Consider the following 25,023-nt stretch of genomic DNA (forward strand, 5'->3'; position numbering starts at 1 on the left):
CTGAAAAAACATCTTTCTCCTCTCTTCTCTATATAATTAATTACCCTAAAATATCACAAATAATAATGAAATATTGTTTTTAAAAAAGAAAGGTTACATATAAATCTGAATAATATTTTAGTCAATAATTTCAGGATACATGGTGCATTGGAGAAAGAGGAAACATACTTAGAAAGTGAAGATTTTTCATTTACCGTATATTTATTCTTCCTGACATTTTATGTCAGTTTTCATTATTATTTGGGAGAATTCAAATTGTTAGTGAATATTAATGGATTCCCAGAAAGAACAATGACTGAAATTGTGCATATGAAGATAAAACCAAGAAATTCAACACTACCAAGTTCTACATCTGTTCTATGGGAACCTGTTGGAAAATAGTTTAAAGATTTATGAAATATTCCTCTATTACTTATTTTAATATACACTTAGTTTTTCAATTTTAACTCTAAGAGCAAAATAGAACTTATAGATTTAACATGCTAAATATTAGTCGAAATTTTTACTTATCTTTTTTTTTTCTTTTTTAGATAAGCCTAAACCATCTTCAAGTAAGTATATTACTTAGAACTTTTAGGATATGAGCTAATGAGATGGCTCCTAGAGTAAGTGTACTTGCTGCATCAGGCCTTGTGATGTGAGTTGAATCCCATGGACCCAGTTAAAAATGGACAGAAAATACTGAGTTCACAATGTTGTCCTCTGATCTTTATCCAAGTGCACATAATTATGCACACACACACACACACCCCATTCACATATTACTAGGCAATAATTTTAAAAAAGAACATTTAATTATGAGATTTTGATTTTACAATGTGCATAAGTGGTAAATTAAATTTCAAAAATAGGCTTATTAATATAAAGACCATTATACTATTATGGAAGAGCAGACTTTCATTGACACGGGATACTGGTATTTATTAACTCCTGGGAATGTATGCCTATTGTATGCACAGAGAACTATATTAGGATGTATGAGGAATACTTAAAATTTTTCTTCACCATGCCTACATAGCTAACACATTTTTAAAAAGAATACCAGTGGAGAACACAAATAATTCTGTAGCAGAAGAAGTTTATAATACTGGCTATTCCTCCAGAAAACTCAGGATTTATTACTAACACCTACAAGGTAGCAAGAAATGTCAAGTTAGGGCTTTGTCTACCTCATTTTGTGGTAATATATATATATATATATATATTTTTTTTAAAGAAGCTTATATTATAGTAGGCTTCCTTATGACTCTTCAAATGGTCCTTAGTTTTAGCTGTCCATCCCTATATTTTATCCATTATTCTCCTCTTACCTTGTCTCCATTTAATTCTTCTGTTCCAGGCCTTCTACCATCATCTGTACAAAATATGTATTTTGTTTCCCTTCATCAGAGGTTTCTACCATCCACCCTAATCCTGTGGTTTTATGGATTGTACTCTCCTAATTCAAGATGTAATAGCTAACATCCACATAAAAAGAAATATATACCATATTTGTCTTTTGGGGTCTAGATTTCCTCACTTAGAATTTATTCTACTTCCATTCATTTACCTGAAAATACCACAACATTTTTAACAGCTTAGTAATATTATATTGTGTGATATATTTTCTTCATCCACTGGTGGAGATATTAGGAATAAAGCAGTAATAAACATGGATGAGCAGTTTTCTCTGTAGTAGGATGCAGTCTTTTGGGTGTAGCTGCAGTTTAATGTAGATCTGTTCTCAGCATCTTTAGGAACTGCCACACTGATTTCCATAGTAGATGTACAAATTTGTACTCCTGCCAGCAGTCAATGAGTGCTTCCTTTACCCACAACTTCACCAGCATGAGCTGTCATTTTCTTTATTGATCTTGGTCATACTGGCACGAGTTATCATTTGATTTATCTTGGCCACCTTCATTATGTTCCATAAGTTTGAGTACGTTGTGTTTTCATACCCATCCATTCAATTCTAAATTGAATTATACATATATATGTAAATATGTATAATTAAATTATAGCAAGTTTTACATCTCTGTATTGAGCAAGTTTTCATTCAGTACTGCGTTGTTCAGTTTCCATGAGTATATAACCCTTATGTAGTTGTGTTGTTGTTGATATCCAGCTTTAATCCATGGATGTCTGATAGAATTCAAGGTGTTGTTTTAATTTTCTTTTATCTGTTGAAGCTTGGTTTGTGTCTGAGTTTGTGGTCTATTTAGGAAAAATTTCATGTTGAAAACTGCTGAGAAGAAAATTATATTTTGTTTGTGTCCAGGTAAAAAGTTCCATAAAGATTTTGGGGGGTTTTGACATCATTTAACTCCAGTCTTTCTATGCTCAGATTTTGTTTTTTGTTTTTTGTTTTTATTGTTGACCTGGCTATTAGCAAGTCTGACATACTGAAGTTACCGACAATCACTGTTTGATGGTCAACAAGTGATATTAGCTGTAATAGGTTTCATTTATGAACTTGGGTAACCTTGTATTTGATGCATAAATGTTTAGAACTGCAATAATCTCTTGGTTGATATTTTCTTTAATAGATTTATAGTGTATTTTCCTATCACTTTTGATCACTTTTGGGTTCCCAGGTAGAGAATCCTTCCTGGTATTGGCTGCTGACACAAATAGATGGGGTGAGGAGGATTGTTGGCTCTGCAATGAAGATCTTGATAATCCAGAGGGAACTCATTTAAATATTTTAAATACCAAGTACTGATTGGTTCGATAACAGTCTTTTGACATTCTTTAAAACTGCAGCTGTGGTTTCCTCTGAAGAGATCAAGTGCCAACTTTAAACATTAAATATTTCCCTTGCATTGCAGAAAATTGTTGCCATATTTAGTTTATATTTTCACTACTGATGTAAAGAATATTTCCAAAATAAAGGCTTTCAAGTTAAAATAGAATGCTTGCCATTTGAAACTACTTACTATATTTTTTATGTAACATTATTCACTTACTATAGTCATTATTACAAAGGATTTTACTTCCTCTAAAAGCATAGAACTACCTCCCAGAACTTTGTAGAAGATTGACAACTAAATATGTATTTTCTATAAATTAATATTTTAAGAGGTATGTTTTCATACTTTAAGTTTATTTTCAGTAAATTTTGATTTTCTGATCAAGTTTTAAGGATAAGAAAATGTACTGAGTAATATTTAGAATATAATTAGTCTGAGAATTAGCTGAAGGAGAAAAAGAGAAGACTGATTAATCAATGTTGCAACTAAAGGTAAATGTCATTTTATATCACGAGGAGCTAAGTCAGTGACTGCTGTAGTTTTCACTGCCTTTTATAAATCCCCATTCATTGCCTATGGCACAGAATCTTATATATAGTGATTTAATAAAAGTCAATGAATAATTTATGCATCTAAGAGATCAAGTTAAATATTCATACAACAGAGTTTTATGGTTTATATTGTAAGTTTATGTGGTTTGTAATTTATCTGCATGGTATTGATTGTTTTCAACTACTTCATAACTTAAATCCATTTTTACAGTAGATGTCTCATTACAGTTTATAAGCACCAATTATTAGAATATTTCATTGTAATTTTGAGCATTTTATTTTTTGTGATTTAATAACAATATCTGAAAATAAAGTTCAATGAGCTACTGAAATAAATATTATCTTCTTTCTTCTCTTTTAACATTTTTTTTCTTCTAAAGAGGGAGCACCAGAAGTTCCAGACTCAGGTAAATATTTCATCTCTGGGATAAATGCTGCATTGTGGAAAATAGTTTTAACCTGAATCTTTCTCTAACTGTGTAGCATAAAGTTGCCAAAATATTTAAATCCTCAGTGTCCTCAAAGGCAGACAAGTAAAAGACTTCTCAAACCCTCTGTAAGACTGAGCAAAAAACCTACTTCACATTTCCTCCCAAATTTAGTTAGCCTTATTATTTCTCTGTCTTCTCGACACATATACTAAAGGAAATCATCAATCAAAACCCTGACTTGCCAATCTACGTCCACAATCTACTTGTCCATGCCATGTATGATTTCATTCATGTTTGAGAAACTACTAGACAAGGTCAAATCCTAATTATCTGGTGACAATGAAAACTTAGGGTTTTTTTGTTTTTGTTTTTCATTTTGAATTTCTCTTAACATCATAGTCTTGTTTTTCAAAATACTTATGAAAAAAAGGCAAGGCCATTATACATACAGGTAGCTAACTATGAGAAGTACAGTTATCATATACAGAATGTCCCTGTGTTACTCAAAATGGTTCAGTCATGATCATCTACCCTTTACATGTGCTCAAGTCTCAGTTTCAGTGTCCAAGGGTGAATGAGAACATTATGCCTCATATGCTGATCACATCATGTTATTTTTTTTTTCTCCCTAGGGAAGAAGAAGATTGAAAAATCTGAAAAGGAAAGTAAAGGTAAGTGTAACAAATGTATACATGTGTCATATGAACAATAAGCAAAACTTAAAAAAAATTTATGAAAATACAGATGCTGACTTTATAGCATATATTAGTTTCAGTTCAACATTCAACTAATCCAGGCTTCACACGATTACTATTAATTATCAAGGTAATAGAAATTTATAACCTGAAGCAAACTTTAACTACTACTGATAAATGAATTTCATACATATGTCTATTTACTCGTGGGTATTGATGACACAGAATCTATTACCAAACTTAAAATATATTAAAAGAGGCATTAACAAATCAAAACAACCCCAAGATACCACCTCACACCAGTCAGAATGGCTAAGATCAAAAATTCAGGTGACAGCAGATGCTGGCGAGGATGTGGAGAAAGAGGAACACTCCTCCATTGTTGGTGGGATTGCAAGCTTGTTCAACCACTCTGGAAATCAGTCTGGCGGTTCCTCAGAAAATTGGAAATAGTATTACTGGAGGATCCTGCAATACCTCTCCTGGGTGTATATCCAGAAGATGTTCCAACTAGTAAGAAAGACACATGCTCCACTATATTCATAGCAGCCTTATTTATAATAGCCAGAAACTGGAAAGAACCCAGATGCCCCTCAACAGAGGAATGGATACAAAAATGTGGAACATTTACACAATGGAGTACTACTCAGCGATTAAAAAGAAAGAATTTATGAAATTCCTAGGCAAATGGTTGGACCTGGAGGGCATCATCCTGAGTGAGGTAACCCAATCACAAAAGAACTCAAATGATATGTACTCACTGATAAGTGGATATTAGCCCATAAACTTAGAATACCCAAGATATAAGATATAATTCGCTAAACACATGAAACTCAAGAAGAACGAAGACCAAAGTGTGGACACTTTGCCCCTTCTTAGAATTGGGAACAAAACACCCATGGAAGGGGTTACAGAAACAAAGTTTAGAGCTGAGGCAAAAGGATGGACCATCTAGAGACTGCCATATCCACGGATCCATCCCATATTTAGCCTCCAAATGCTGACACCACTAGCAAGATTTTGCTGGAAGGACTCAGATATATCTGTCTCTTGTGAGACAATGCCAGGGCCTAGCAAACACAGAAGTGGATGCTTACAGTCAGCTATTGGATGGATCACAGGGCCCCCAATGGAGGAACTAGAGAAAGTACCCAAGGAGCTAAAAGGATCTGCAACCCTATAGGTGGAACAACATTATGAAGTAACCAGTACCCCGTAGCTCTTGACTCTAGCTGCATATGTATCAAAAGATGGCCTAGTCGGCCATCACTGGAAAGAGAGGCCCATTGGACATGCAAACTTTATATGCCCCCGCACAGGGGAATGCCAGGGCCAAAAAGTGGGAGTGAGTGGGTAGGGGAGTGGGGGGAATGGTATGGGGGACTTTTGGGATAGCATTGGAAATGTAAATGAGAAAAATACCTAACAAAATATTAAAAGAAAAAGAAATACAGGGACTTGATTGGAGCAGAGACTGATAGAAGGGATGTCCAGAGATTGCCCCACCTGGGCATCCATCCCATATGCAACCACCAGACACTATTGCTTGTGCCAAGAAGTGCTTGCTGACAGGAGCTTGCTATGTCTGTCTCCTGAGAGGATCTGCCAGAGCCTGACCAATACACATGCTGAATATGGGGGACTTTTGGGATAGCATTGGAAATGTAAATGAGGAAAATACCTAATAAAAATATTAAAAAACAAAAGAGGAATTAAAAAATAAAAAAGAAAATAAAAAAGGCATTTATGTAAGATATACTTTTTTTACTAAATTTTGAGGCACAAATTATTTGAGTCATAATTTATTCATACATCTTTAAGTAAAATTTAACATATGTATTTTGAAGGGATTGTTTTGATTAGAAGTCACTCTTGAATATGTCCTGATGCTATTATAAAGAGATTAATGAATGAAAGATTGGTTGTTGAAATTAAGCATTTATTTATTTTGGCACTGGTGGACAATCTGGAAACTATATGACAGTGCTCCTTTCTTTCTCTTTAAAATTAGAGTTATGTTAGTAAACTCTTTACTCTTGTACATTTAGGGTTGTTTTTTTCTTTTGTAATAATATGGAAAACTTACAGAGGCCTTAATTATGTAAGAAATACATACTAAGCTGGAAAGAAAGCATGGTTACTACTACTACTACTAATACTACTAATACTACTAATACTACTGTTACTATTTCTACTACTACTACTACTACTACTACTACTAATAATAATAATAATAACAATCACAACAACGATAATGATAGGCATGTTCATCCAAATTTGAGTGATCAGGGTGACCTATAGTCAATGCCTCCTTATCCTCCAAATCACTGTAATTCGTTATAGTAGTAAAGCAACCCTTTTGTTAACATTTATGTTTGTTCGTTATTAATGCAATATAAAATTAAATTGAAAATTACCTTAAGAAACTAGTTATAACAATGCAACTATTTCATTTTATATTTTAAAAAATGAGGCATTCATTTAATGCAGTTATTTTAAAGTTTCATATTTTAATTTGTGTTTTTAACAAATAGTTCCAATAAGACAAGAAAATCTTCAGGTGTACAATGTGACTAAAGGTAAGCTTGAACTTTATGAATATTCATATTCTCTGTTGCTATGGAAATTCACATGGTATGCAATAATATCACTATTAAAACTAATATTTTTAAAAGAGGTTTTGTAAATATGCCTTTCTGCTAATACACTAGAGAGAGAGACACAGACAAAAAAATCTTGTAGAAAAATAATGCTTCAACAAAATATTATAAAATATGAAGAAATATTATTAGTGATTGCATTCAGTGAAATATTTTATTCATACCAGAAAAATAAAATGTCCTATTAAAAAAACATTAGCTGAATGACTAATATCCAAAGTTATATACCTAAAATATTTTAAAACAACTTCAACTGAAATTTATTTGTGAGAAAAGAAAATTAGTGTCATGCAAGTATTTTATTTATAAATTGATTTTTAGAACCAACTTAACCTTGCAAAAAACTGCAAATTACATGTTAATGGAAGATTGCTGCAATTCAAATAAATTTATGTGTTTGAGTGGCATCACAAAATTACAAATAAACTTTATTAATTAAGTAGTGAGGTGACATAATTTCAGGCCAGCTCAATTAAGATGGTAGAGAAATAAGACCAAAGCCAATTATATTCCTGTGTAATATGCATGTAAATTCTCATCAAGAGGAAAACAAGCCCTGTTTTCCACAGATTCTCGTTGTTGCTTATTGTAACATCTATAGTCAAAAGGTAAGGTGTGCCTAGATGCTTTAATTTGCAGTGGGTCTATTAATATCCATGACAGTACCATGGTATTCAGTATAGATGAACTGTTAATTCCCAAAGCATAGCTCCAAGTCACAGTGAGTTGAGAAAATATGAGAGTTCATTTTATCTTAATTCTCAAAAAAACCAGCTCCTGGTTTGGATGATTCTTTCTATAGTTGTTTTGTTTCTATTTTCTTGATTTCAGCCCTGAGTTTGATTATATCCTGCCTTCTACTCCTCTTGGATGAATTTGCTTCCTTTTGTTCTAGAGTTTTTAGGTGTGCTGTCAAGCTGCTAGTTCATGCTCTCTCTAGTTTACTTTTGGCTGCACTCAGAGCTATGAGTTTTCCTTTTAGGACTGTTTTCATTGTATCCCATAAGTTTGGGTATGTTGTGGCTTCATTTTCATTGAACTCTAAAAAGTCTTTGATTTACTTTTTTATTTCTTCCTTGACCAAGTTATCATTGAGTAGAGTGTTGTTCAGCTTCCATGTGGATGTTGGCTTTCTATTATTTATGTTGTTATTGAAGATCAGACTTACTCCGTGGTGATCAGCTAGGATGCATGGGATAATTTCAATATTTTTGTATCTTTTGAGGCCTGTTTTGTGACCTTTTGTGACCTGTTATGGTCACTTTTGGAGAAGGTACCATGAGGTGCTGAGAAGAAGTATATCCTTTTGTTTTAGGGTAAAATGTTCTGTAGATATCTGTTAAATTCATTGGTTTCATAACTCCTGTTAGTTTCAATATGTCTCTGTTTAGTTTTTGTTTCAAGGATCTGTCCATTGATGAGAGTGGGGTGTTAAAGTCTCCCACTATTATTATGTGAGGTACAATGTGTGCTTTGAGCTTTGCTAAAGTTTCTTTAATGAATGTGGATGCCCTTGCATTTAGAGCATAGATATTCAGAATTGAGAGTTCATCTTGGAAGATTTTACCTTTGGTGAGTCTGAAGTGCCCCTCCTTGTCTTTTTTGATAACTTTGGGTTGGAAGTCAATTTTATTCGATACTGGAATGGCTACTCCATCTGGCTTATTCAGACCCTTTGATTGGAAAATTGTCTTCCAGCCTTTTACTCTGGAGGTAGTGCTTTCTTTTTACCTGAGGAGTGTTTCCTGTATGCAGCAAAATGTTGGGACCTGTTTATGTAGCCAGTCTTTTAGTCTATGTTTTTTTATTGGGGGATTGGATTCATTGATATTAAGAGATATTAAAGAAAATTAATTGTTACTTCCCTTTATTTTTGTTGTTAGAGTTGGGATTCTGTTCTTGTGGCTATCTTCTTTTAGGTTTGTTGAAAAATTACTTTCTTGATTTTTTTAGGGCCTCATTTCCCTCCTTATGTTGGAGTTTTCCCTTTATTATCCTTTGAAGGGCTGGATTTGTGGAAAGATATTATGTGAATTTGGTTTGTCATGGAATACTTTGGTTTCTCCATCTATGGTGATTGAGAGTTTTGCTGGGTATACTAGCCTGGGCTGGCATTTGTGTTCTCTTAGGGTCTGTATAACATCTGTTCAGGATCTTCTGGCTTTCATAGTTTCTGGTGAGAAGTCTGGTGTAATATGTTACTTTACATGTTACTTGACCCTTTCCCTTCCTGCTTTTAATATTCTATCTTTATTTGGTTCATTTGTTGTTCTGGTTATTATGTGTCAGTAAGAATTTCTTTTCTGGTTTAGTCTATTTCGAATTCTATAGGCTTCTTGTATGTTCATGGGCATCTGTCTTTTTAGGTCAGGGAAGTTTTCTTCTATAATTTTGTTGAAGATATTTACTGGCCCTTTGAGTTGAAAGTTTTCATTCTCATCTATACATATTATCCTTAGTATTGGTGTTCTCATTGTGTCATGGATTTCCTGGATGTTTTGAGTTAGGATCTTTTTGCATTTTGCATTTTCTTTGATTGTTGTGTCCATGTTTTCTATGGAATCTTCTGCACCTGAGATTCTCTCTTCCATCTTTTGTATTCTGTTACTGATGCTCGCATCTATGGTTCCTGATTTCTTTCCTAGGATTTCTATCTCCAGAGTTGTCTCCCTTTGTGATTTCTTTAATGTTTTTACTTCCATTTTTAGATCTTGGATGATTTTGTTCAATTCTTTTACCTGTTTGGTAGTGTTTTCCTATAATTCTTTAAGGGATTTTTGTGTTTCCTCTTTAAGGGCTTCTAACTGTTTACCTGTGTTCTCCTGTATTTCTTTAAGGGAATTATTTATTTCCTTCTTAATGTCCTCTATCATCATCATGAAAAGTGACTTTAGATCCATAACTTGCTTTTCTGGTGTGATTGTTTATACAGGACTTACTTTTGGTGGTTCTGACGATGCCAAGTAACTTGCTTTCTGCCGCTTCTGTTCTTATGCTTTCCTCCTGCCATCTGATTATCTCAAGTTCTTGCTGGCCTCAATATATCTGATTGGAGCCTGTCCTGCCTATAATTCCACTTCATTCAGGACTCCTATGAGTCCAGCTTTCTCTGTGATCCTGTGATTCTGGGATCTTGTGAACCTAAAATTTTGGGTGTGTCAGAGTTCTTGGTAGTCAAGCTTCCTCTGAGATCCTGAGATCCTGGTGTGACCAAGCTCCTGGGATTCTGGGATCCTGAAATCTTAAGATCCTGGGCATGTTACAGTGCCTGGAAGTGATGTCTCCTCTGGGGACTGTGGGGCTGTCTGGCATGTTCTAAACCAAGGTATACTAGCACTGATCAGAAGGAAATGGAGCAACTGGACAGACAGTGCTTCCATGTCCTTGCTCCTGCTGTCATAGGCCTGTCACAATTGGTTTGGAACAGATGTTATTTTCCACTCATCAGTGATCCTAAGATCCTGGGCATGGTAGTGTTTCTGTGGCATGGAGAGTCACAGAAAACTCACTGGGAACCATGGGAACTGACCGTCTGCCTAGTTTATGCCCAAGGTGGCCTGGAGCTGGCGCCGATCAGAAGAACTCAAAATAATTTTGATCCATCTGATCTTAGTAAGAGTGCTTAAAAACTTAGGTTATTTGACACCTGATATGAAGAATTTCTTTTTTGATAGTATTTATACTTTCTTCTAAAAAAGAGACTGAATTATTGAAAAAAAAAACACATTTGTTGGCAATAGAGAGATGTATTTGTTCATGAAGACTTAGTAGGGAAGAGACCCAAAGCTATTAGACACATTAACGTAGTCCATTGATACATGCTATAAATTCCTTGACTTATTATGATAGTAAAACAAAATGTCTATTCTATTTTTTAGCAGAAAAACCTGGAAAAATACCAAGTAAGTACAATTTTTATTGGCAACAAATTCTTTCTGGTACATGTATGTGGCTGTGTTATATATGTGAGAAACAGCATTTAAAGAATAAAATATATTTCAGTCTGTGGTCAGCAGCTCCATCACTTTGGGCCTGAGGTAAGGTGGAACATCATGGTAGTGAACACAAGCGGTGGAAGAGGCTGCTCTCCTCAGGGGCAGCTAAGATGCAGAGAGACAGAGAGACAACCTTAGTAATACTCTCCCAGTTCAGTCCTGCATACTAATAACTCATTTGACTATGGACTCATCTACTTGGAGCTAGTAAGGTCCTGAATGAATGAATGTCAGTCGCATAAGTGTTGATAATATGTAAGTAAAAATTCCATCATAGCTGTCTTCCCAACCTGGGAAGTTTATGAACTGAGGATACTCCCACACAGAGATTGCTCCTACTGATATTAGTGAAGCCTGCCTCCTGTTCAGATAATAAAATAGCTCTGATTTCTTGTGTATATGTATGCTATAACCCTGCCTCCCTGTTCAATTGAATATAATAAACATGGTGAGTTTTCTGAGCATTCTAAGTATGTATAAACCTGCTATAAACAAATTTTTTAAAGTTTTGAGAATTCATTGAAATAATCAAACTTGTTCTCTTCCATGTTTCCAGTTTTAAGAAAAACAAATCATTAAAAATTACTATTATTTTATACTTATGACACATTTACACACCCACATTTCAATTCCTCACACCCTGTGTAGGCAGTGCCTGCTCTATGGACTGTGTGGGCCTAAATGTTTTTAATAGTTTACCCAATGGATCAGTAGAGAAGAGAACATAAATGAATAATTAATAAATGAAACTCACCAAGTATGTCTTTTTTTTTGTTTTTTTTTTTTTGTTTGTTTGTTTTTTTTTTTTTTTTTTTTTTGGTTTTTCGAGACAGGGTTTCTCTGTATAGCCCGGGCTGTCCTGGAACTCACTTTGTAGACCAGGCTGGCCTCGAACTCAGAAATCCGCCTGCCTCTGCCTCCCGAGTGCTGGGATTAAAGGCGTGCGCCACCACGCCCGGCTCTCACCAAGTATGTCATTCAAAACTTCTTTGACTGAAATTAATAAAACCTCATATAGTCGCCAGCAATTAAAAATATGAGACTAATGAATTTTTTCACAGATATAAGGACAAAATTTATTGATCCTCAAGAAGAGCCCTAGGAAGCTACTTTCTCTATACCAGCCCTGTCTCTATAGCCCCTAAAGCCAAGGATCATAAGAACACATGCTGTGGAGTTAGCAGTCCCTTGAGGAATGGATAGGATCAGTAGGACTGAAGTAAATGATCAAAGTGGGAGATTTATAAGACAGAGTACAGTAAATATCACTTGTAGCAAGCAATGACTACTGTATTTGTCAATCTTCTTGGCCTTATTTAGTACATTGAGATATGGATGACCATGTTTTGAGTATGACAAATATACTAATATACTTGTCATTACTTTTGTCTTGCTAAAGGAGATCTAAGGAATAATGATGTTTGAAATAAATACCTACAGTTTTTGTCTGCTGCCTAGATCAGATTCTCAAACTAAACTAACAGATTAGGTCCCCTTTTACCTGTTGTGTTTCAATACTTATAAAAAACTGCCCGTAGTGCTAATGGGAAGAAACACTATCTAATAAAAAAGTGCATAGTTTTTTTTTTTTCCTTTCCAAAAATCCTCTATCCCCTTTCCCCTCCCCCTACTACCCAACACACCCACTCCCATTCCTGGTCCTGGCATTCCCCTATACTGGGTCATAGAGCCTTCACAGGACCAAGGGCCTCTCCTCCCATTGATGACCAACTAGGCAATGTTGTATATCTAAATAAATAAATAAATAAATATGAAAAGAAAATCAGTTTGCTTTTATTGTATCTCACATTTTCATATCATGGCTTGTGATATGATTGAATTTGTATATATAAAATAAATAATACTGTAGAATATTTATTTTATTTTGTGAGGCAACTATGCATAAAAGCATTGCTTTTATAAAGCAAGATAATCACTACTTTAGAATGCTGAGTTTCATGTGTAGATCTAATCAACACTGTACATAAGAACTTTTTTATTAATATGCTGATGACTAATTGATGACTTCCATATTGTCACATTTCATCAAATTGATGTTAATATGAATGATTGAAATTTTATATTAATTTAGATTATATGATGTGACTATGACAATTCAATTGATACAATCAATATTTCTTCTTTTGTTAAAATCCTTTCAACTTTGAGAGTGTTAATAAGATAAGGAAAACTCTACTATCTATTTAATCATCATAGGTATTTTTGACTGGAGGAGTTGCCTTAAAATTATTTTTATTTTGTAAACACATAGCTAAGATGAGGAAAGATGACATGATCAAGGTCATGTACAATGTTTGTAAAATACTAATGTAGAACCCAGAGTTTTGTATTTATGACCCTTTACAAGTTCTACAAAAACATTTCTCATAGTTTGAAAAGAAAATATAAAACCTTTTGTAAAGACAATTCGTAATGGACATGTTAATAATCAAAATAAATTTTAAGTCAATTGAAAAAAAAAAACATAATTTGAGAAGAAGCACAAGCTGCACTCTACTGCTTTAGAGTGCTCATTCTGCCATGCCTGAAGACTTCCCAGTGGTCTGCATTCTCACAATCAGGGCTTCAATAATAGAATAGCAAAGATTCTGAGGGGAGGCAACAATGCAACTTATACACCAGAGTGGTATATTCCATGTCTCAAACAGGATTATGGATTAAACTATGGGTCTGCATTTCATCTCGAAGCTGGGGTGTGTGATCTCTGCCCAGAGAAATGAAAAGTAGGGTACTAGGTTATGTCCCTTCCATTCCACCATCTAGGTGCTTGTAAGTAGCAGGCCAACACCCACTCAGGAGAGACAAAATGCAGCCTAAGATAGAGGTACCAGTCTGTGTTTCTCTGGGTGAGAAAAGGTTCAGACTGGGACTAAGGCTGTGGTTTTCTATCTAACTCTGAGGCAACAAGACATGAGGGGCCCTCTGTGGGACACAGTTAGGTAGTAAGGCTCCATAAGGAAGGCTAGTCCACCAATGGTGATTCTTGATGAAAAAGATAATCCTTGCTTGTCCAAATTGTTTATTCATGGTGAAAAGTGTACATACAATTTACGAAGGGTGAAACACAGATTAAATATTTTTGCAGGAAGGAATCTCCGGGAAGGGAAATTTATTAGCTAAACCCTTGTGGCAAGATCATTTAGATAACTTGTTAGCATGGACTGCTTTCGAATCTATGCTATGTGACCAGTTATCATAGTCCTCTTAGTTGGATTTTGTGGTCACCTGCTCCAGGATAGGAATCTGGTCAGGGGCAGATACAAATGCCTACAGTTCTCAATTATGAGAATTGCCACAGTTCTTTAATATGGTTGACCTTACCAGTTTTTTCTGTCTGGTGACATGGTTCTACTTGACCCACATTAAATCATATGTGTTCTGGGTTTTGTTTTAGTTTAGTATATAAATTTAAGATCTTCATCTTCTATGAATGTGGTAAAATAAATAGTTTGCTTCCATATTAGAGTAGGATGGCTTAACTTGTCAGTGTCAAGTTACCTAGAAATTACCACAAAGTGTTAAAAGAGCTCCAGGCATAATTAAATAAGAATTTCAGTAGTATGATAATGCTTTTCCCTGAATGTATATACATTGGTCTGGATATTCACCTCTGAAATGTCTGTCTATTAATTATTTTAAAGAATATAATTAACTATATAACAAATATATAGTATTTGGCATTAAATCATTAATAATTTTATGAGCATCCCTACACTGAAATATTTCAATATCTCCATCAATCCAGAAGGGGAATTTAATTTATGATTGAAGCAATATATAACATTTCAAATAACAGTTTTACTATTAATGATTCAGTGAATAGGTAAGCAGCAACTGAGTCACACAAAAAATTAATTTTTTAAAGTTTTTAAGCACAGAAAACACACTCTTTTCCTTATGCTGCTCTAATCCTTAGCCCTAATTCTTAAATGAATGAGTTTATGGTCTTTTGTGAAGTGATGACATTTATCCTGAAAGATAAAAATTAGTTCACTTCTAAAATTAGTTAATGTTATTTTTTTCTTTTTTTTTTTTTTAGTTAATGTTATTAATGTTACCTTACAATTAATTAATGAAAACATATTGGCCTTTTCATTTTAAGGAAGTGAGTTGATTTTATTACTGTACAATATATGTCAACCACATGTACTTGATGTGCTGTCCACTTGACCAAATGAGTTGGAATGATAAGCGTCATGCCAACATATCTTAATTCATTTTTTTAAAATGTGGCCAAAATCCAAACAAGGAACAAGTGGCATAGTAAAAATTAATAGCTAGTAAATCTTTTCCTCTTGTCTGTTAGAAGTGTTTGAAGGGCAGGAGTGACTGGTCTCAGATGCTGTCTACATAGGACCTAAAGTATGGCTGCCTGTGAATCTTTTCAGTAAGTGAGATTAGGACTTGTTTAAATCAAAGGGAAAATGGAGTCATTCTCATTTCTAAAATAATCAACAGAACATGAAATTGTAGAAAGAAGTAGTAAAATGAAGATTTAAGAGAGAGACAACTATTGTTCATTGAGACAACTCCACTTTACTCCTCCTTGTTTGTCAATTATGATATAGTGGTACAGAATTGTGGCAAATAATATTATCTACAGACATAGCAATGAAATAATGCAGTGACTGAGTTTTTAGATGTTAAACTGAAATTCACTTCTAGAATACATCTTACTTGGCTGTTGTATAGATTTTATACATCAAAGGCGTCAACTTGTTAGTGACATTTTTACATCCCAATCTATAAAAATTTACAGAATAATGATCAGTAGTGTTTTTAAGACATATTGTTCTGGGTTTGATTTCAGAATGAGGATGCTTTATAGAATAAGGAGAAACATATATGTCCTCCCTTTGACGTTTTGGAAGACTGTAGCAATAATTCTTTAAAATGTTCTATAGAACATGCATCTTAATTTTGCAAGAATTGTGTTTGCTGTTGATATATTGTCAATATAATTATTTTACTTATTACAAATTAGTTCAACCTATTTTTTCTCGAGTCAGTTTTATATATCTTTCCAAAAACATTCATTTTTTAAATGTTTTTAACTTTAATTCTTAACAACTAGCAGTGCAGTGTACATATTAACAAACACTATAATAGCATTTTTAATAAAGTATTATAAAGAAAAGAAGGTGGATTATTTTCATGTTACAAATAGCTCCAGGAAAATTTGTTAATTAAAAGAAGAATTTCATTTTATCTGACCTATCATGAATAAGTGTTAATATATTACTTATTTGGCATCCTTTGTATTTCTGTTGAGTGGTATTACTGTTCTTGCTCTCAGTTCTTATTATAATAATTTGAGTTTTATGTCTTCATAATCATGTTTGCAAACTCTAAAGTTTTAGTTTTAGCATTATATAATCTTAGAAATACACATTTCCAAACTTTTTCAACAAAACTGTGATAATTCTGTTTCAAAACCTAGTTCATTATATAAGATCACACAAACCATACACTGCCATCAGCAGTGTGGCTTCCACTTAGTCACATTCCTTGACATTTTATCAGAGAGAAGGACTAACAGAACTTCAGTTTTGACTCCCAGGTTTGTTGTACTCATTTTGGATTTCATACTGTCCTTAAGACTATGCATCTGTTTGTGAACATGGAAACCATGTCACAGGTTAGAGGATGTGTTTTGAGATTTTTCACTTAGACTTATGCTTATTAGGTTCCCCTGTGTTTTTGTATTGACCTAATTCAGTCTTTTATAGAGTTGCTCTACCTTAAAGAAATTCTAACTTAATTGTGCTCTCTTCAAAATAAAGGTCTTTTCTCATCTCAAAGCCTATTATTTCATTATAAAATATGTTGTTCTATTTAGTAGCCTCTACCAATATGGAAGATATCTCCCTTATCTCTGTTACTTACAAAATCATCTTTAAAACTTACCATATACAGTTAATGCATTGTACATTTTTTCTAATGATTTCTTAAAGCATACAAATCCAGTCACATCTAACCATTTATATGGTAAGTGTATTCTGTAACTGTAGTCTTTAAAAGCCTGTCTTAGGGTTCCCATTGCTGTGAAGAAACACCAAAGCAACATTTATAAAGAACAACATTTAATTGGGGCTAGCTTACAGGTTCTTCAGTTCAGTATGGAAAATAATAAAATCAAGGCTGAAGCATGACAGTCTCTAGGCAGGCATGGCTCTGAAGGACCTGAGAGTTCTACATCTTGTTCCAAATGGTGCTAGGAGAAGACTTCTCCCAGGCAGCCACAAGAAGGGTCTCAAAGCCCACTCCCCCAAACTGGCATACTTCCTCATAGTGCCACTCCCTGTGCCAAGCATATCCAAAAACTACAAAACTTTAACATACTAACTTAATCTATAGTCTGAGTCAATATATATCTATACTTAGGTCAGTTTAACTCCTTCTAATCTGTCAATATGTTTGCCTTCCAGTGGAATCTTCTTTAGAATCACCGTCAGCAAAGTTATATGGGACCCCCACTCAGCTTTTTAAAGAGTAATTATTCTCTAGTATTTCACAATTAACCTTTTATTGTGTTTACAGTATAGCAGGTGGTGTGGAGAATGAGACAAGGTTTTACTATTAGTTCAGGATAACCTCCAACTGGTGAGCCTTCCCTACCAGCCTCCCAAGTGATGTTATTATGGATGAATTCTGTTATTCTCATTCTGAAAGCCTTTTGTCATTGACCATGTAACAACAGAAGTTGGGTCTCCAGTTGCATCTTGAGAGAAGCTTAGGGGAATTCGTTGGCAAATTTAACTTCCCTTTCTTTCTGTGAGGGTATCTTTTCTCTCAGCATTTGCTATACTACAGGTTCACTACAGTTTGTTGGTGAAAGGTAAATATATATATATATATATATATATACATATATATACATATATACATATATATATACATATATACATAGACATATATACCACATATATGAAGAAGAATTTTTAATTTTTCTTAGTTTATTGTTTACGACTAGGGGAGCAACTTGGTAGAGTACTCATTGTATAGAAATTGTGATTCAAACACCAGTACCACATAAATACTTTGTGGTGATACATGCTTGTAATGGAGGCACTTGGGATGTAGAGGCAGGAGAATAAGAATTCAAGGTTATCGTCACCTACATAGTAACTTCAAGGCTGAACTCAAATATTTACATATTTATATATTTATACATATGTGCATGTATATATAAAAGCTCAATTTTGAAATTATTGTATAGGTGAGGATATCCTTGAACTTCAATATATATATATATGTGTGTGTATGTATATTTATATATAAATATGTGTGTAAAAGATTGTCACAAAGGAATTTAATAGGAATTAATGCCTATTACACATGAATTAAAATGATTATAAGTTAATTTTTTAAATTTGTTTTATTTTTGTATTATTTTTTAATCTTATTTTACAGTTCAGTTGTTACCCCCATTCCAGTCTGCCTTCCTCATTCCATACCACCTCCCCTGAATCCAAGAGGATGTCCCTACTCCACTACCCATACAACACCAGGTCTTTTGGAAGGCAGCCGTGCTAGGCTCCTGTCTAAAAGCACACCATGGCATCACTAACAGTGTCAGGCATTGGACCCTCCCCTTGATCTGGATCCCAATTTGGGCCTGTCTCAGGACCTCCTTTCCCTCAGTCTCTTCTCCATTTTTGTCCCTGTAGCTCTTTTAGACAGGAACAATCCTGCATAGAGTTTTTGACTCTGGGATGGCAACCCCATTTCTTCAATTGATGCCCTGTCTTTCTACTGGAGGTAGACTCTGCAAATTCCCTCTCTCCACTGTAGGGCATTTCATCTAAGGCTCCTCCCTTTGAGTCCTAAGAGTCTCTCACCTCCAAGGACTCTTGTGTATTCTAGAGGGTTCCCCAACTCTTTCCTATTAAAGAAGATTCTCTGTTTCCAGACTTTCTGCTGACCCTCAGGGCTTCACTTCTGTCTCTTCCCAGCAATACCTAATCATGTTTCCCTTTGCCCCATCCTGACTCCACTCCCACCTAGGTCCCTCCCTCCCTCTGCCTCCTGTGATTGCTTTCTTCTCTCTCCCAAGTGGGATTGAGGCATCCTTTCTTGGGATCTTCACATTGTTAACCTTTTTGAATTCTGTGGAACCTTCTTGTATCCTGGCTATTGTGTACTCTTTTTGGCTAATATCCACTTATTAGTGACAATATACCATGCATGTCATTTGAGTCTCAGTTACCTCACAAAGGGTGATATTTTCTAGTTCCATCCACTTGCCTGCAAAACTTATGATGTCCTCATTCTTAATAGTTGTGTAGTATTCAATTGTGTAAATCAACCACATTTTTGTGTCCATTCTTCCACTGTAGGATTTCTATGTTGTTTCCAGATTATGGTTATCAAACATATGACAACTCTGAACATAGGACATCTTTTGGGTATATTCCCGAGTGGTATAGTCTTCTGGTAGATCTGTTTCCAATTTTCTGAGAAATGTTCAGATTAAATTTCAGAGTGACTGTATCAGTTTGCAATCCCACCAGCAATGGAGGAGTGTTCTTTCTCCATATTCTTGCCAAATGTGCTGTCATCTGAGGTTTTGATCTTAGTCATTCTGATTTGTGTAACGTGGAATCTCAGGATCATTTGATTTGCATTTCCCTGGTCACTAGGAACTTTGAACATTCCCTTAAATGCTTCTCTTCAACATTCCTCTACTGTGAATACCCTGTTTAGCTCTATACCCCATTTTTGATTGTGTTGTTTCTTCTTGAGTTCTTTATATATTTTAGATATTAGTCCTCTATCTGATGTGGGGTTAGTGAAGGTTTTTTCCCAATCTCTAGGTTGCTGATTTGTCCTATTGATTATGTTCTTTGCCATACAGATGCTTTTCATTTTCATGAAAATTTTTGATTTAGAACCTGAGCCAATGGAGTTCTGATTAAACAGGAAATTTCCTCCCCATGCTAATGAGTTAGATGTTCTTTCTTATTTTCTCTTCTATTAGATTCAGTGGATCAGGTTTTATGTAGCGGTTTTTTGAACCACTAGGACTTGAGTTTTGTACAAAGTGACAAATATGGTTCTAGTTTCTTTTTCTTTTTTTCTTACATACAGACTGGCAGTTAGTCCAGTGCCAATTTTTGAAGATGCTTTTTTTTCCATTGTATATTTTTGGCTTCTTTGTCAAAGATCAAGTGTCCATAAGTGTGTGGTTTTTATTCCTGGGTCTTTCATTCTACTTCATTGATCAAAGTATCTGTCTCTCTCCTAATATCATGCAGTTTTTATCACTATTGCTTTGTAGTATAACTTAAGATCAGGGAATGGTGATTTCCCCCAGAAGTTCTTTTATTGTTAAGAATTGTTGTTGCTATTCTAAGTTTTCTATTTTTCCAGATGAATTTGAGAATTTCTCTTTCCATGTCTTTGAAGAATTGTGTTGTAATTTTGACAGGGATTGTGTTGAGCCTGTAGATTACTTTTGTTAGGATGGCCATTTTTACTGTCAATTCTACCAATCGGTTAGCATAGGAGGTCTCTCCATTTTTTGAGGTCATCTTTGATTTCTTTCTTCAGAGACTTGAAGTTCTTGTCACACAGATCTTTCACTTGTTTGGACAAGGTTACCCCAATTTTATATTATTTGTGACTATTGTGAAGGGTGTTGTTTCCATAATTTCTTTCTCAGACCATATATATATATATATATATATATATATATATATATATATATATATATGATTGTCCCAAAGGAATTAATACCTATTACATATGACTTAATATGATTACAAATTAATTTTAAGAAATTCAGAATTAAAGATTTCAACATTAATTGCGAAAGATCATGTATAAGCAAACATTAAGTGTTAGAAAATATTAAACATCATTAGATATCAATAAAATATAGATTAGTTCACTATTACATACCATTTCATAAGTAATTTTTAAATTATAACTTAATTACATAGTTTACAATTACATATTTACAATTACAATTTAATTACAAATTTTTGAAAATTTTAATTGCTGTTGGGAATGCAAAATGGTCTGATATCATAGTTTTTTGTTTGTTTGTTTGTTTGTTTTATAATATCGGGTTTACATTAAAACTCCACTATTACCTCTATGGAGGATGAAAGGAATGGAAACTTATGCTCTCTCAAAAGGCTATGCATGAATATTTATAGAACTAACCTAGTAACTGGCCAAACTGGAACCACATACCTTCAACAGAAGAATAGATACATCACCTTAGGTACAGCTACATGTTAGAATAATACAAAGGATTTGTGTCCGGAGGCTTCTGGCCTGGAGCATGTTGAAACAGGACACAGAGTAGGACTCTGATCTGGCTATAACTTCTAAAAAGTCCTAAAAAATTTCTTGCTAATTCTGAGGGTTAAACGCTGCTGGTTTAGGCCATTAACACCTATAGCCTACTGGAGGGAGGGTGATTAAGAACTGTAGCCTTTTTTCTATCTCAGCAGTAACCACACTGCTTTAACTTTCCGGCTGCTAGTAGAAGTTGCAGGAAGAAAAAGGGAAACTTTGAAGTGAATTTATTTCTTAGTTGTAAAAAAGAAGCATTTATTTCTTAGTTGTAAAATCTAAGTTGTGAAAGCTCTCTAGAAAAAGGGGGGAAATGTTAAGATCCTAAAAGGGGTAAGGGAAAAATTAGCCCTCCTCTCTTTGCAGTCTCTGGCATTTAGCACCTCATCCTAAAACAGAAGGAGATTAAGGATTAATTGCTAGAGCCTTTTCCCTTTGGTCCAGATGCCTCTTGCTTGTCAGGCTAGGGGGAAGTTTGGGGCAATAAACTTCTATTGAACAAGGAGAAGAGAATAATGCTTACAGAAGGGAAAACTTTTACATAAGCAAATAGGCATAAACTCACATAAATTCATATACAGATTCACAATGCACATTTATACATTTCCATTCAACCAGTTGGTCACAGTTTGCATACATTCTCACAGTTGCATACTTACACACACACACACACACACACACACACACACACACACACACACACACACACACACACTTACATATGCATTTAAAGCAAAAGACCAGGCACCAGTGCAGAAAGAACTCACTATTAATGAGCTCCAATCTTGATTGAATAGAGAAAGAAAAAGCTTTTACCTGTTTAATGCTAAATGCATTAAACTCAAGTTTGTAAGAAGGAAAGCTTTGTTCCTTTTTGTAAAACTAAGCCTGCCTTGTTATTAAGAAAAGACCTGTCCTATCCCATGGTAAGGAGATGTCTGCCTGTTTCTTCTGCTCTCTGCAGTTTCTTCTTCTTCTTCTTTTTTTCTTCCCCTCTGCATTCTGTATATAGCCCTCTTGGTTTTTTTATGTTATTGATAGTTTCTAAGTTATTCCACTCTGTATTCTCCTTCCAGTTTTGCTCCTCTCCCTTCCTGCTCTGATCTCACAGTGATGCTCTTACTCCCAATGCTATGCCTTTAAGTTCTTGAGCGCAGTTCTGTCTCAAAAGTTCTCTTGTGTCCTGATTAGAAAAAAAAAATCTTCAGTTCTGTTTTGGTTTTGTTTTTTTTTTTGTTTTTTTTTAGACAGGGTTTCTGCCTCCCAACTGCTGGGATTAAAGGTGTGTGCCACCATGCCCAGATTTCAGTTCTGTTTTTAAAACTTCTGTTCAGATCTGTCTAAAAATTATTCTGTCTAAAAAGTTCTCCTCGGCTCAGTTCTGACTCCTCTCTTTGTCCTCACCAATTATACATCTTTCAGGATATATGACCACATGGGAAAAGGTTCATCACAAGTTTACATAAATTCAAATCATAAATCAGATAAGAAGTTTACAACATAGAATGTTTTACATCCATATCCATTAGGAGTAACAGTCATTACCTGTCACAGGTCCACAAGTGCATTGAGAATTGAAAACCATAACTAAGTTATTAGTTAAGTTTTGTATAGGTAAACACAGTCAATATTTTTATCTTCTGTCCTAGCACCTAATAAATCGTTAGTTCCTTTTTATAACCTTTGGTTAATGATTTTATAACCTCTTGGAATGTGCTCTAAGTAGTAAAAGTCTGGTTACTATCTAGAATTAATTAACTTGTGACACAATTGGAGACTGGCAGAGTTGCAGTTTTGACTATCAGAAAAGGACCTAATAGCAGTACCATTATATATATTTAAAAAAAGTTTAATAAAAAAATACTGATACGATTTTAGAAATTCTTACAGGATCAGCATTAAGAATTAAAAAGTCACCTATTTGTCTACACAGCATCACTACAAGAGAGTACATCTTCATATTTCTGCAGAGATCTGCTCAAAATGGGGTGGGCTAATACCTAGTGATATATGTATACCTAGTTATATATGTAATAATAACAGTAAAATCATATTAATAGCAGGAATCTTTTCTAAAATGATTTTCCCATGGGGCATGCCTATCAGAGCTTTGTTGTAGATTTTAATCTAAGGTGAAGTCATCTCAGGAAGATCAGCTGCTAGCTTGTCCTTTGATGGTTCCTGACAGATTTGTGCTAAAATCCAAGGACATTTACTGTAGGATCATTGAAAAATCAACTAAGATCCCACTGGAAAATTACATTTAAAAATGACAGTGTCCTCTCATTTTTCTTGCTGGTCTTTGTTTCAATTGTCTTATCATTGGTGAGGTTCATCGTGTAAATGAACTACGGCTAGCTAGTTCCCAGAAGTTAAAGGTACCCTGCTTGCTTCTGTAGTTTCAGCTCTCAAGGCAGCCATTTTGCCTTTTTTGAACTGGAGAAAGATTCCTGCCCAATGTCAACAAATGGTCTCATGACAGACAGTGTTATACACTCAGGAAGATATCTGTTCACCTTTTGGAAATTGCTGTTCTCCAGTCTCTCATTCCTGATTGTTTGCCTCAACTCTTCCTTCATGCATTTGATTCACTTTGTTTTTTGTTTTTTGTTGTTGTTGTTGTTGTTTTTTCTAAGATTTATTTATTATATGTAAGTACACTGTAGCTGTCTTCATACACACCAGAAGAGGGCGCCAGATCTCGTTACGGATGGTTGTGAGCCACCATGTGGTTGCTGGGATTTGAACTCTGGACCTTCGGAAGAGCAGTCGGGTGCTCTTACCCACTGAGCCATCTCACCAGCCCCGATTCACTTTGTTTTAATCATTGTTTCCACTCACAGATATTTGTGGGTTCCTTTAATTTTGTTAAATGTATGTGTTTTGGTATTTATCTATTCTATTACATTGAGAGGCATGGAGAATATTTAAATTTTATTGCTGCTATATTTTCAGAATCTTCCAAATGTATTTTCATTGCCCTATTCCATGATCACAAAGCATCTCAGACTCTGTACCCTACATGGTGAGTTTTAACTGACAATGGACAATCCTGTACAACACAGGGGCCCATGTCTCACCTGCTGAAGTCTTCTCAAGAATAAGATGAAATTATATTTATCATCTTTGAGCTCAGAACCTCAATAATATGGAGTCTTCTCTTTTGTGCTGTTCATTTGGTGAATAATCTCTTAGGTGTTCAATGGAGCATATCATTAGAACTACTAATGCCTGAAAATTCTTATTTTTCTCTAAACCTGATATTAACTGAACATTATCATACACTTGTAATTAAAAAGAGAAGTATTATCAGTCAGAGATTTGGACTATTTTAATAGCTAAATGTATAACTAAAAATTTAGAGTATCCTATTATAAAATCTTAAATTTTAATTACTTGGAGGCTGATTTTTGGGGGATGGAATGTTGAAAATAGTAGTATCAATATTTTGACATAATGAAATTAATATCAAATTTCTACAAATTGTTTCATGGGTCAGGGCTCTTGCTACTGGGGGGTCACAACTTCAGAAATCTTCAAATAAAGCACCATAAATTTGGAAAACGTATTTAATATGTCTAGGTTTCTCTTAAATTTTTGCATTGTAGTGATATCTAGTTTAAAATTTGGGAA

The 25,023-nt window shown here is 34.4% G+C and overlaps 1 protein-coding gene across 14 annotated transcripts in view; it reads left to right on the plus strand.

Moving 5' to 3' along the window:
* Positions 1 to 25,023, plus strand: part of LOC115032149 (triadin-like) — a 280,731-nt gene that overhangs the window by 235,767 nt on the left and 19,941 nt on the right. For all 14 annotated transcript variants that reach the window (XM_085842738.1, XM_085842726.1, XM_085842728.1 and 11 more), the window contains 5 exons: positions 531 to 551; positions 3,664 to 3,690; positions 4,347 to 4,385; positions 6,944 to 6,988; positions 10,948 to 10,971. In XM_085842738.1, coding sequence (XP_085698864.1) covers positions 531 to 551; positions 3,664 to 3,690; positions 4,347 to 4,385; positions 6,944 to 6,988; positions 10,948 to 10,971 — 156 coding nt within the window. The remainder of the gene's footprint in view (positions 1 to 530; positions 552 to 3,663; positions 3,691 to 4,346; positions 4,386 to 6,943; positions 6,989 to 10,947; positions 10,972 to 25,023) is intronic.

Source organism: Mus caroli, unplaced genomic scaffold, assembly GCF_978045245.1.
Source record: "Mus caroli unplaced genomic scaffold, Mus_caroli_1 scaffold_9, whole genome shotgun sequence".
Classification (NCBI taxonomy): domain Eukaryota; kingdom Metazoa; phylum Chordata; class Mammalia; order Rodentia; family Muridae; genus Mus; species Mus caroli.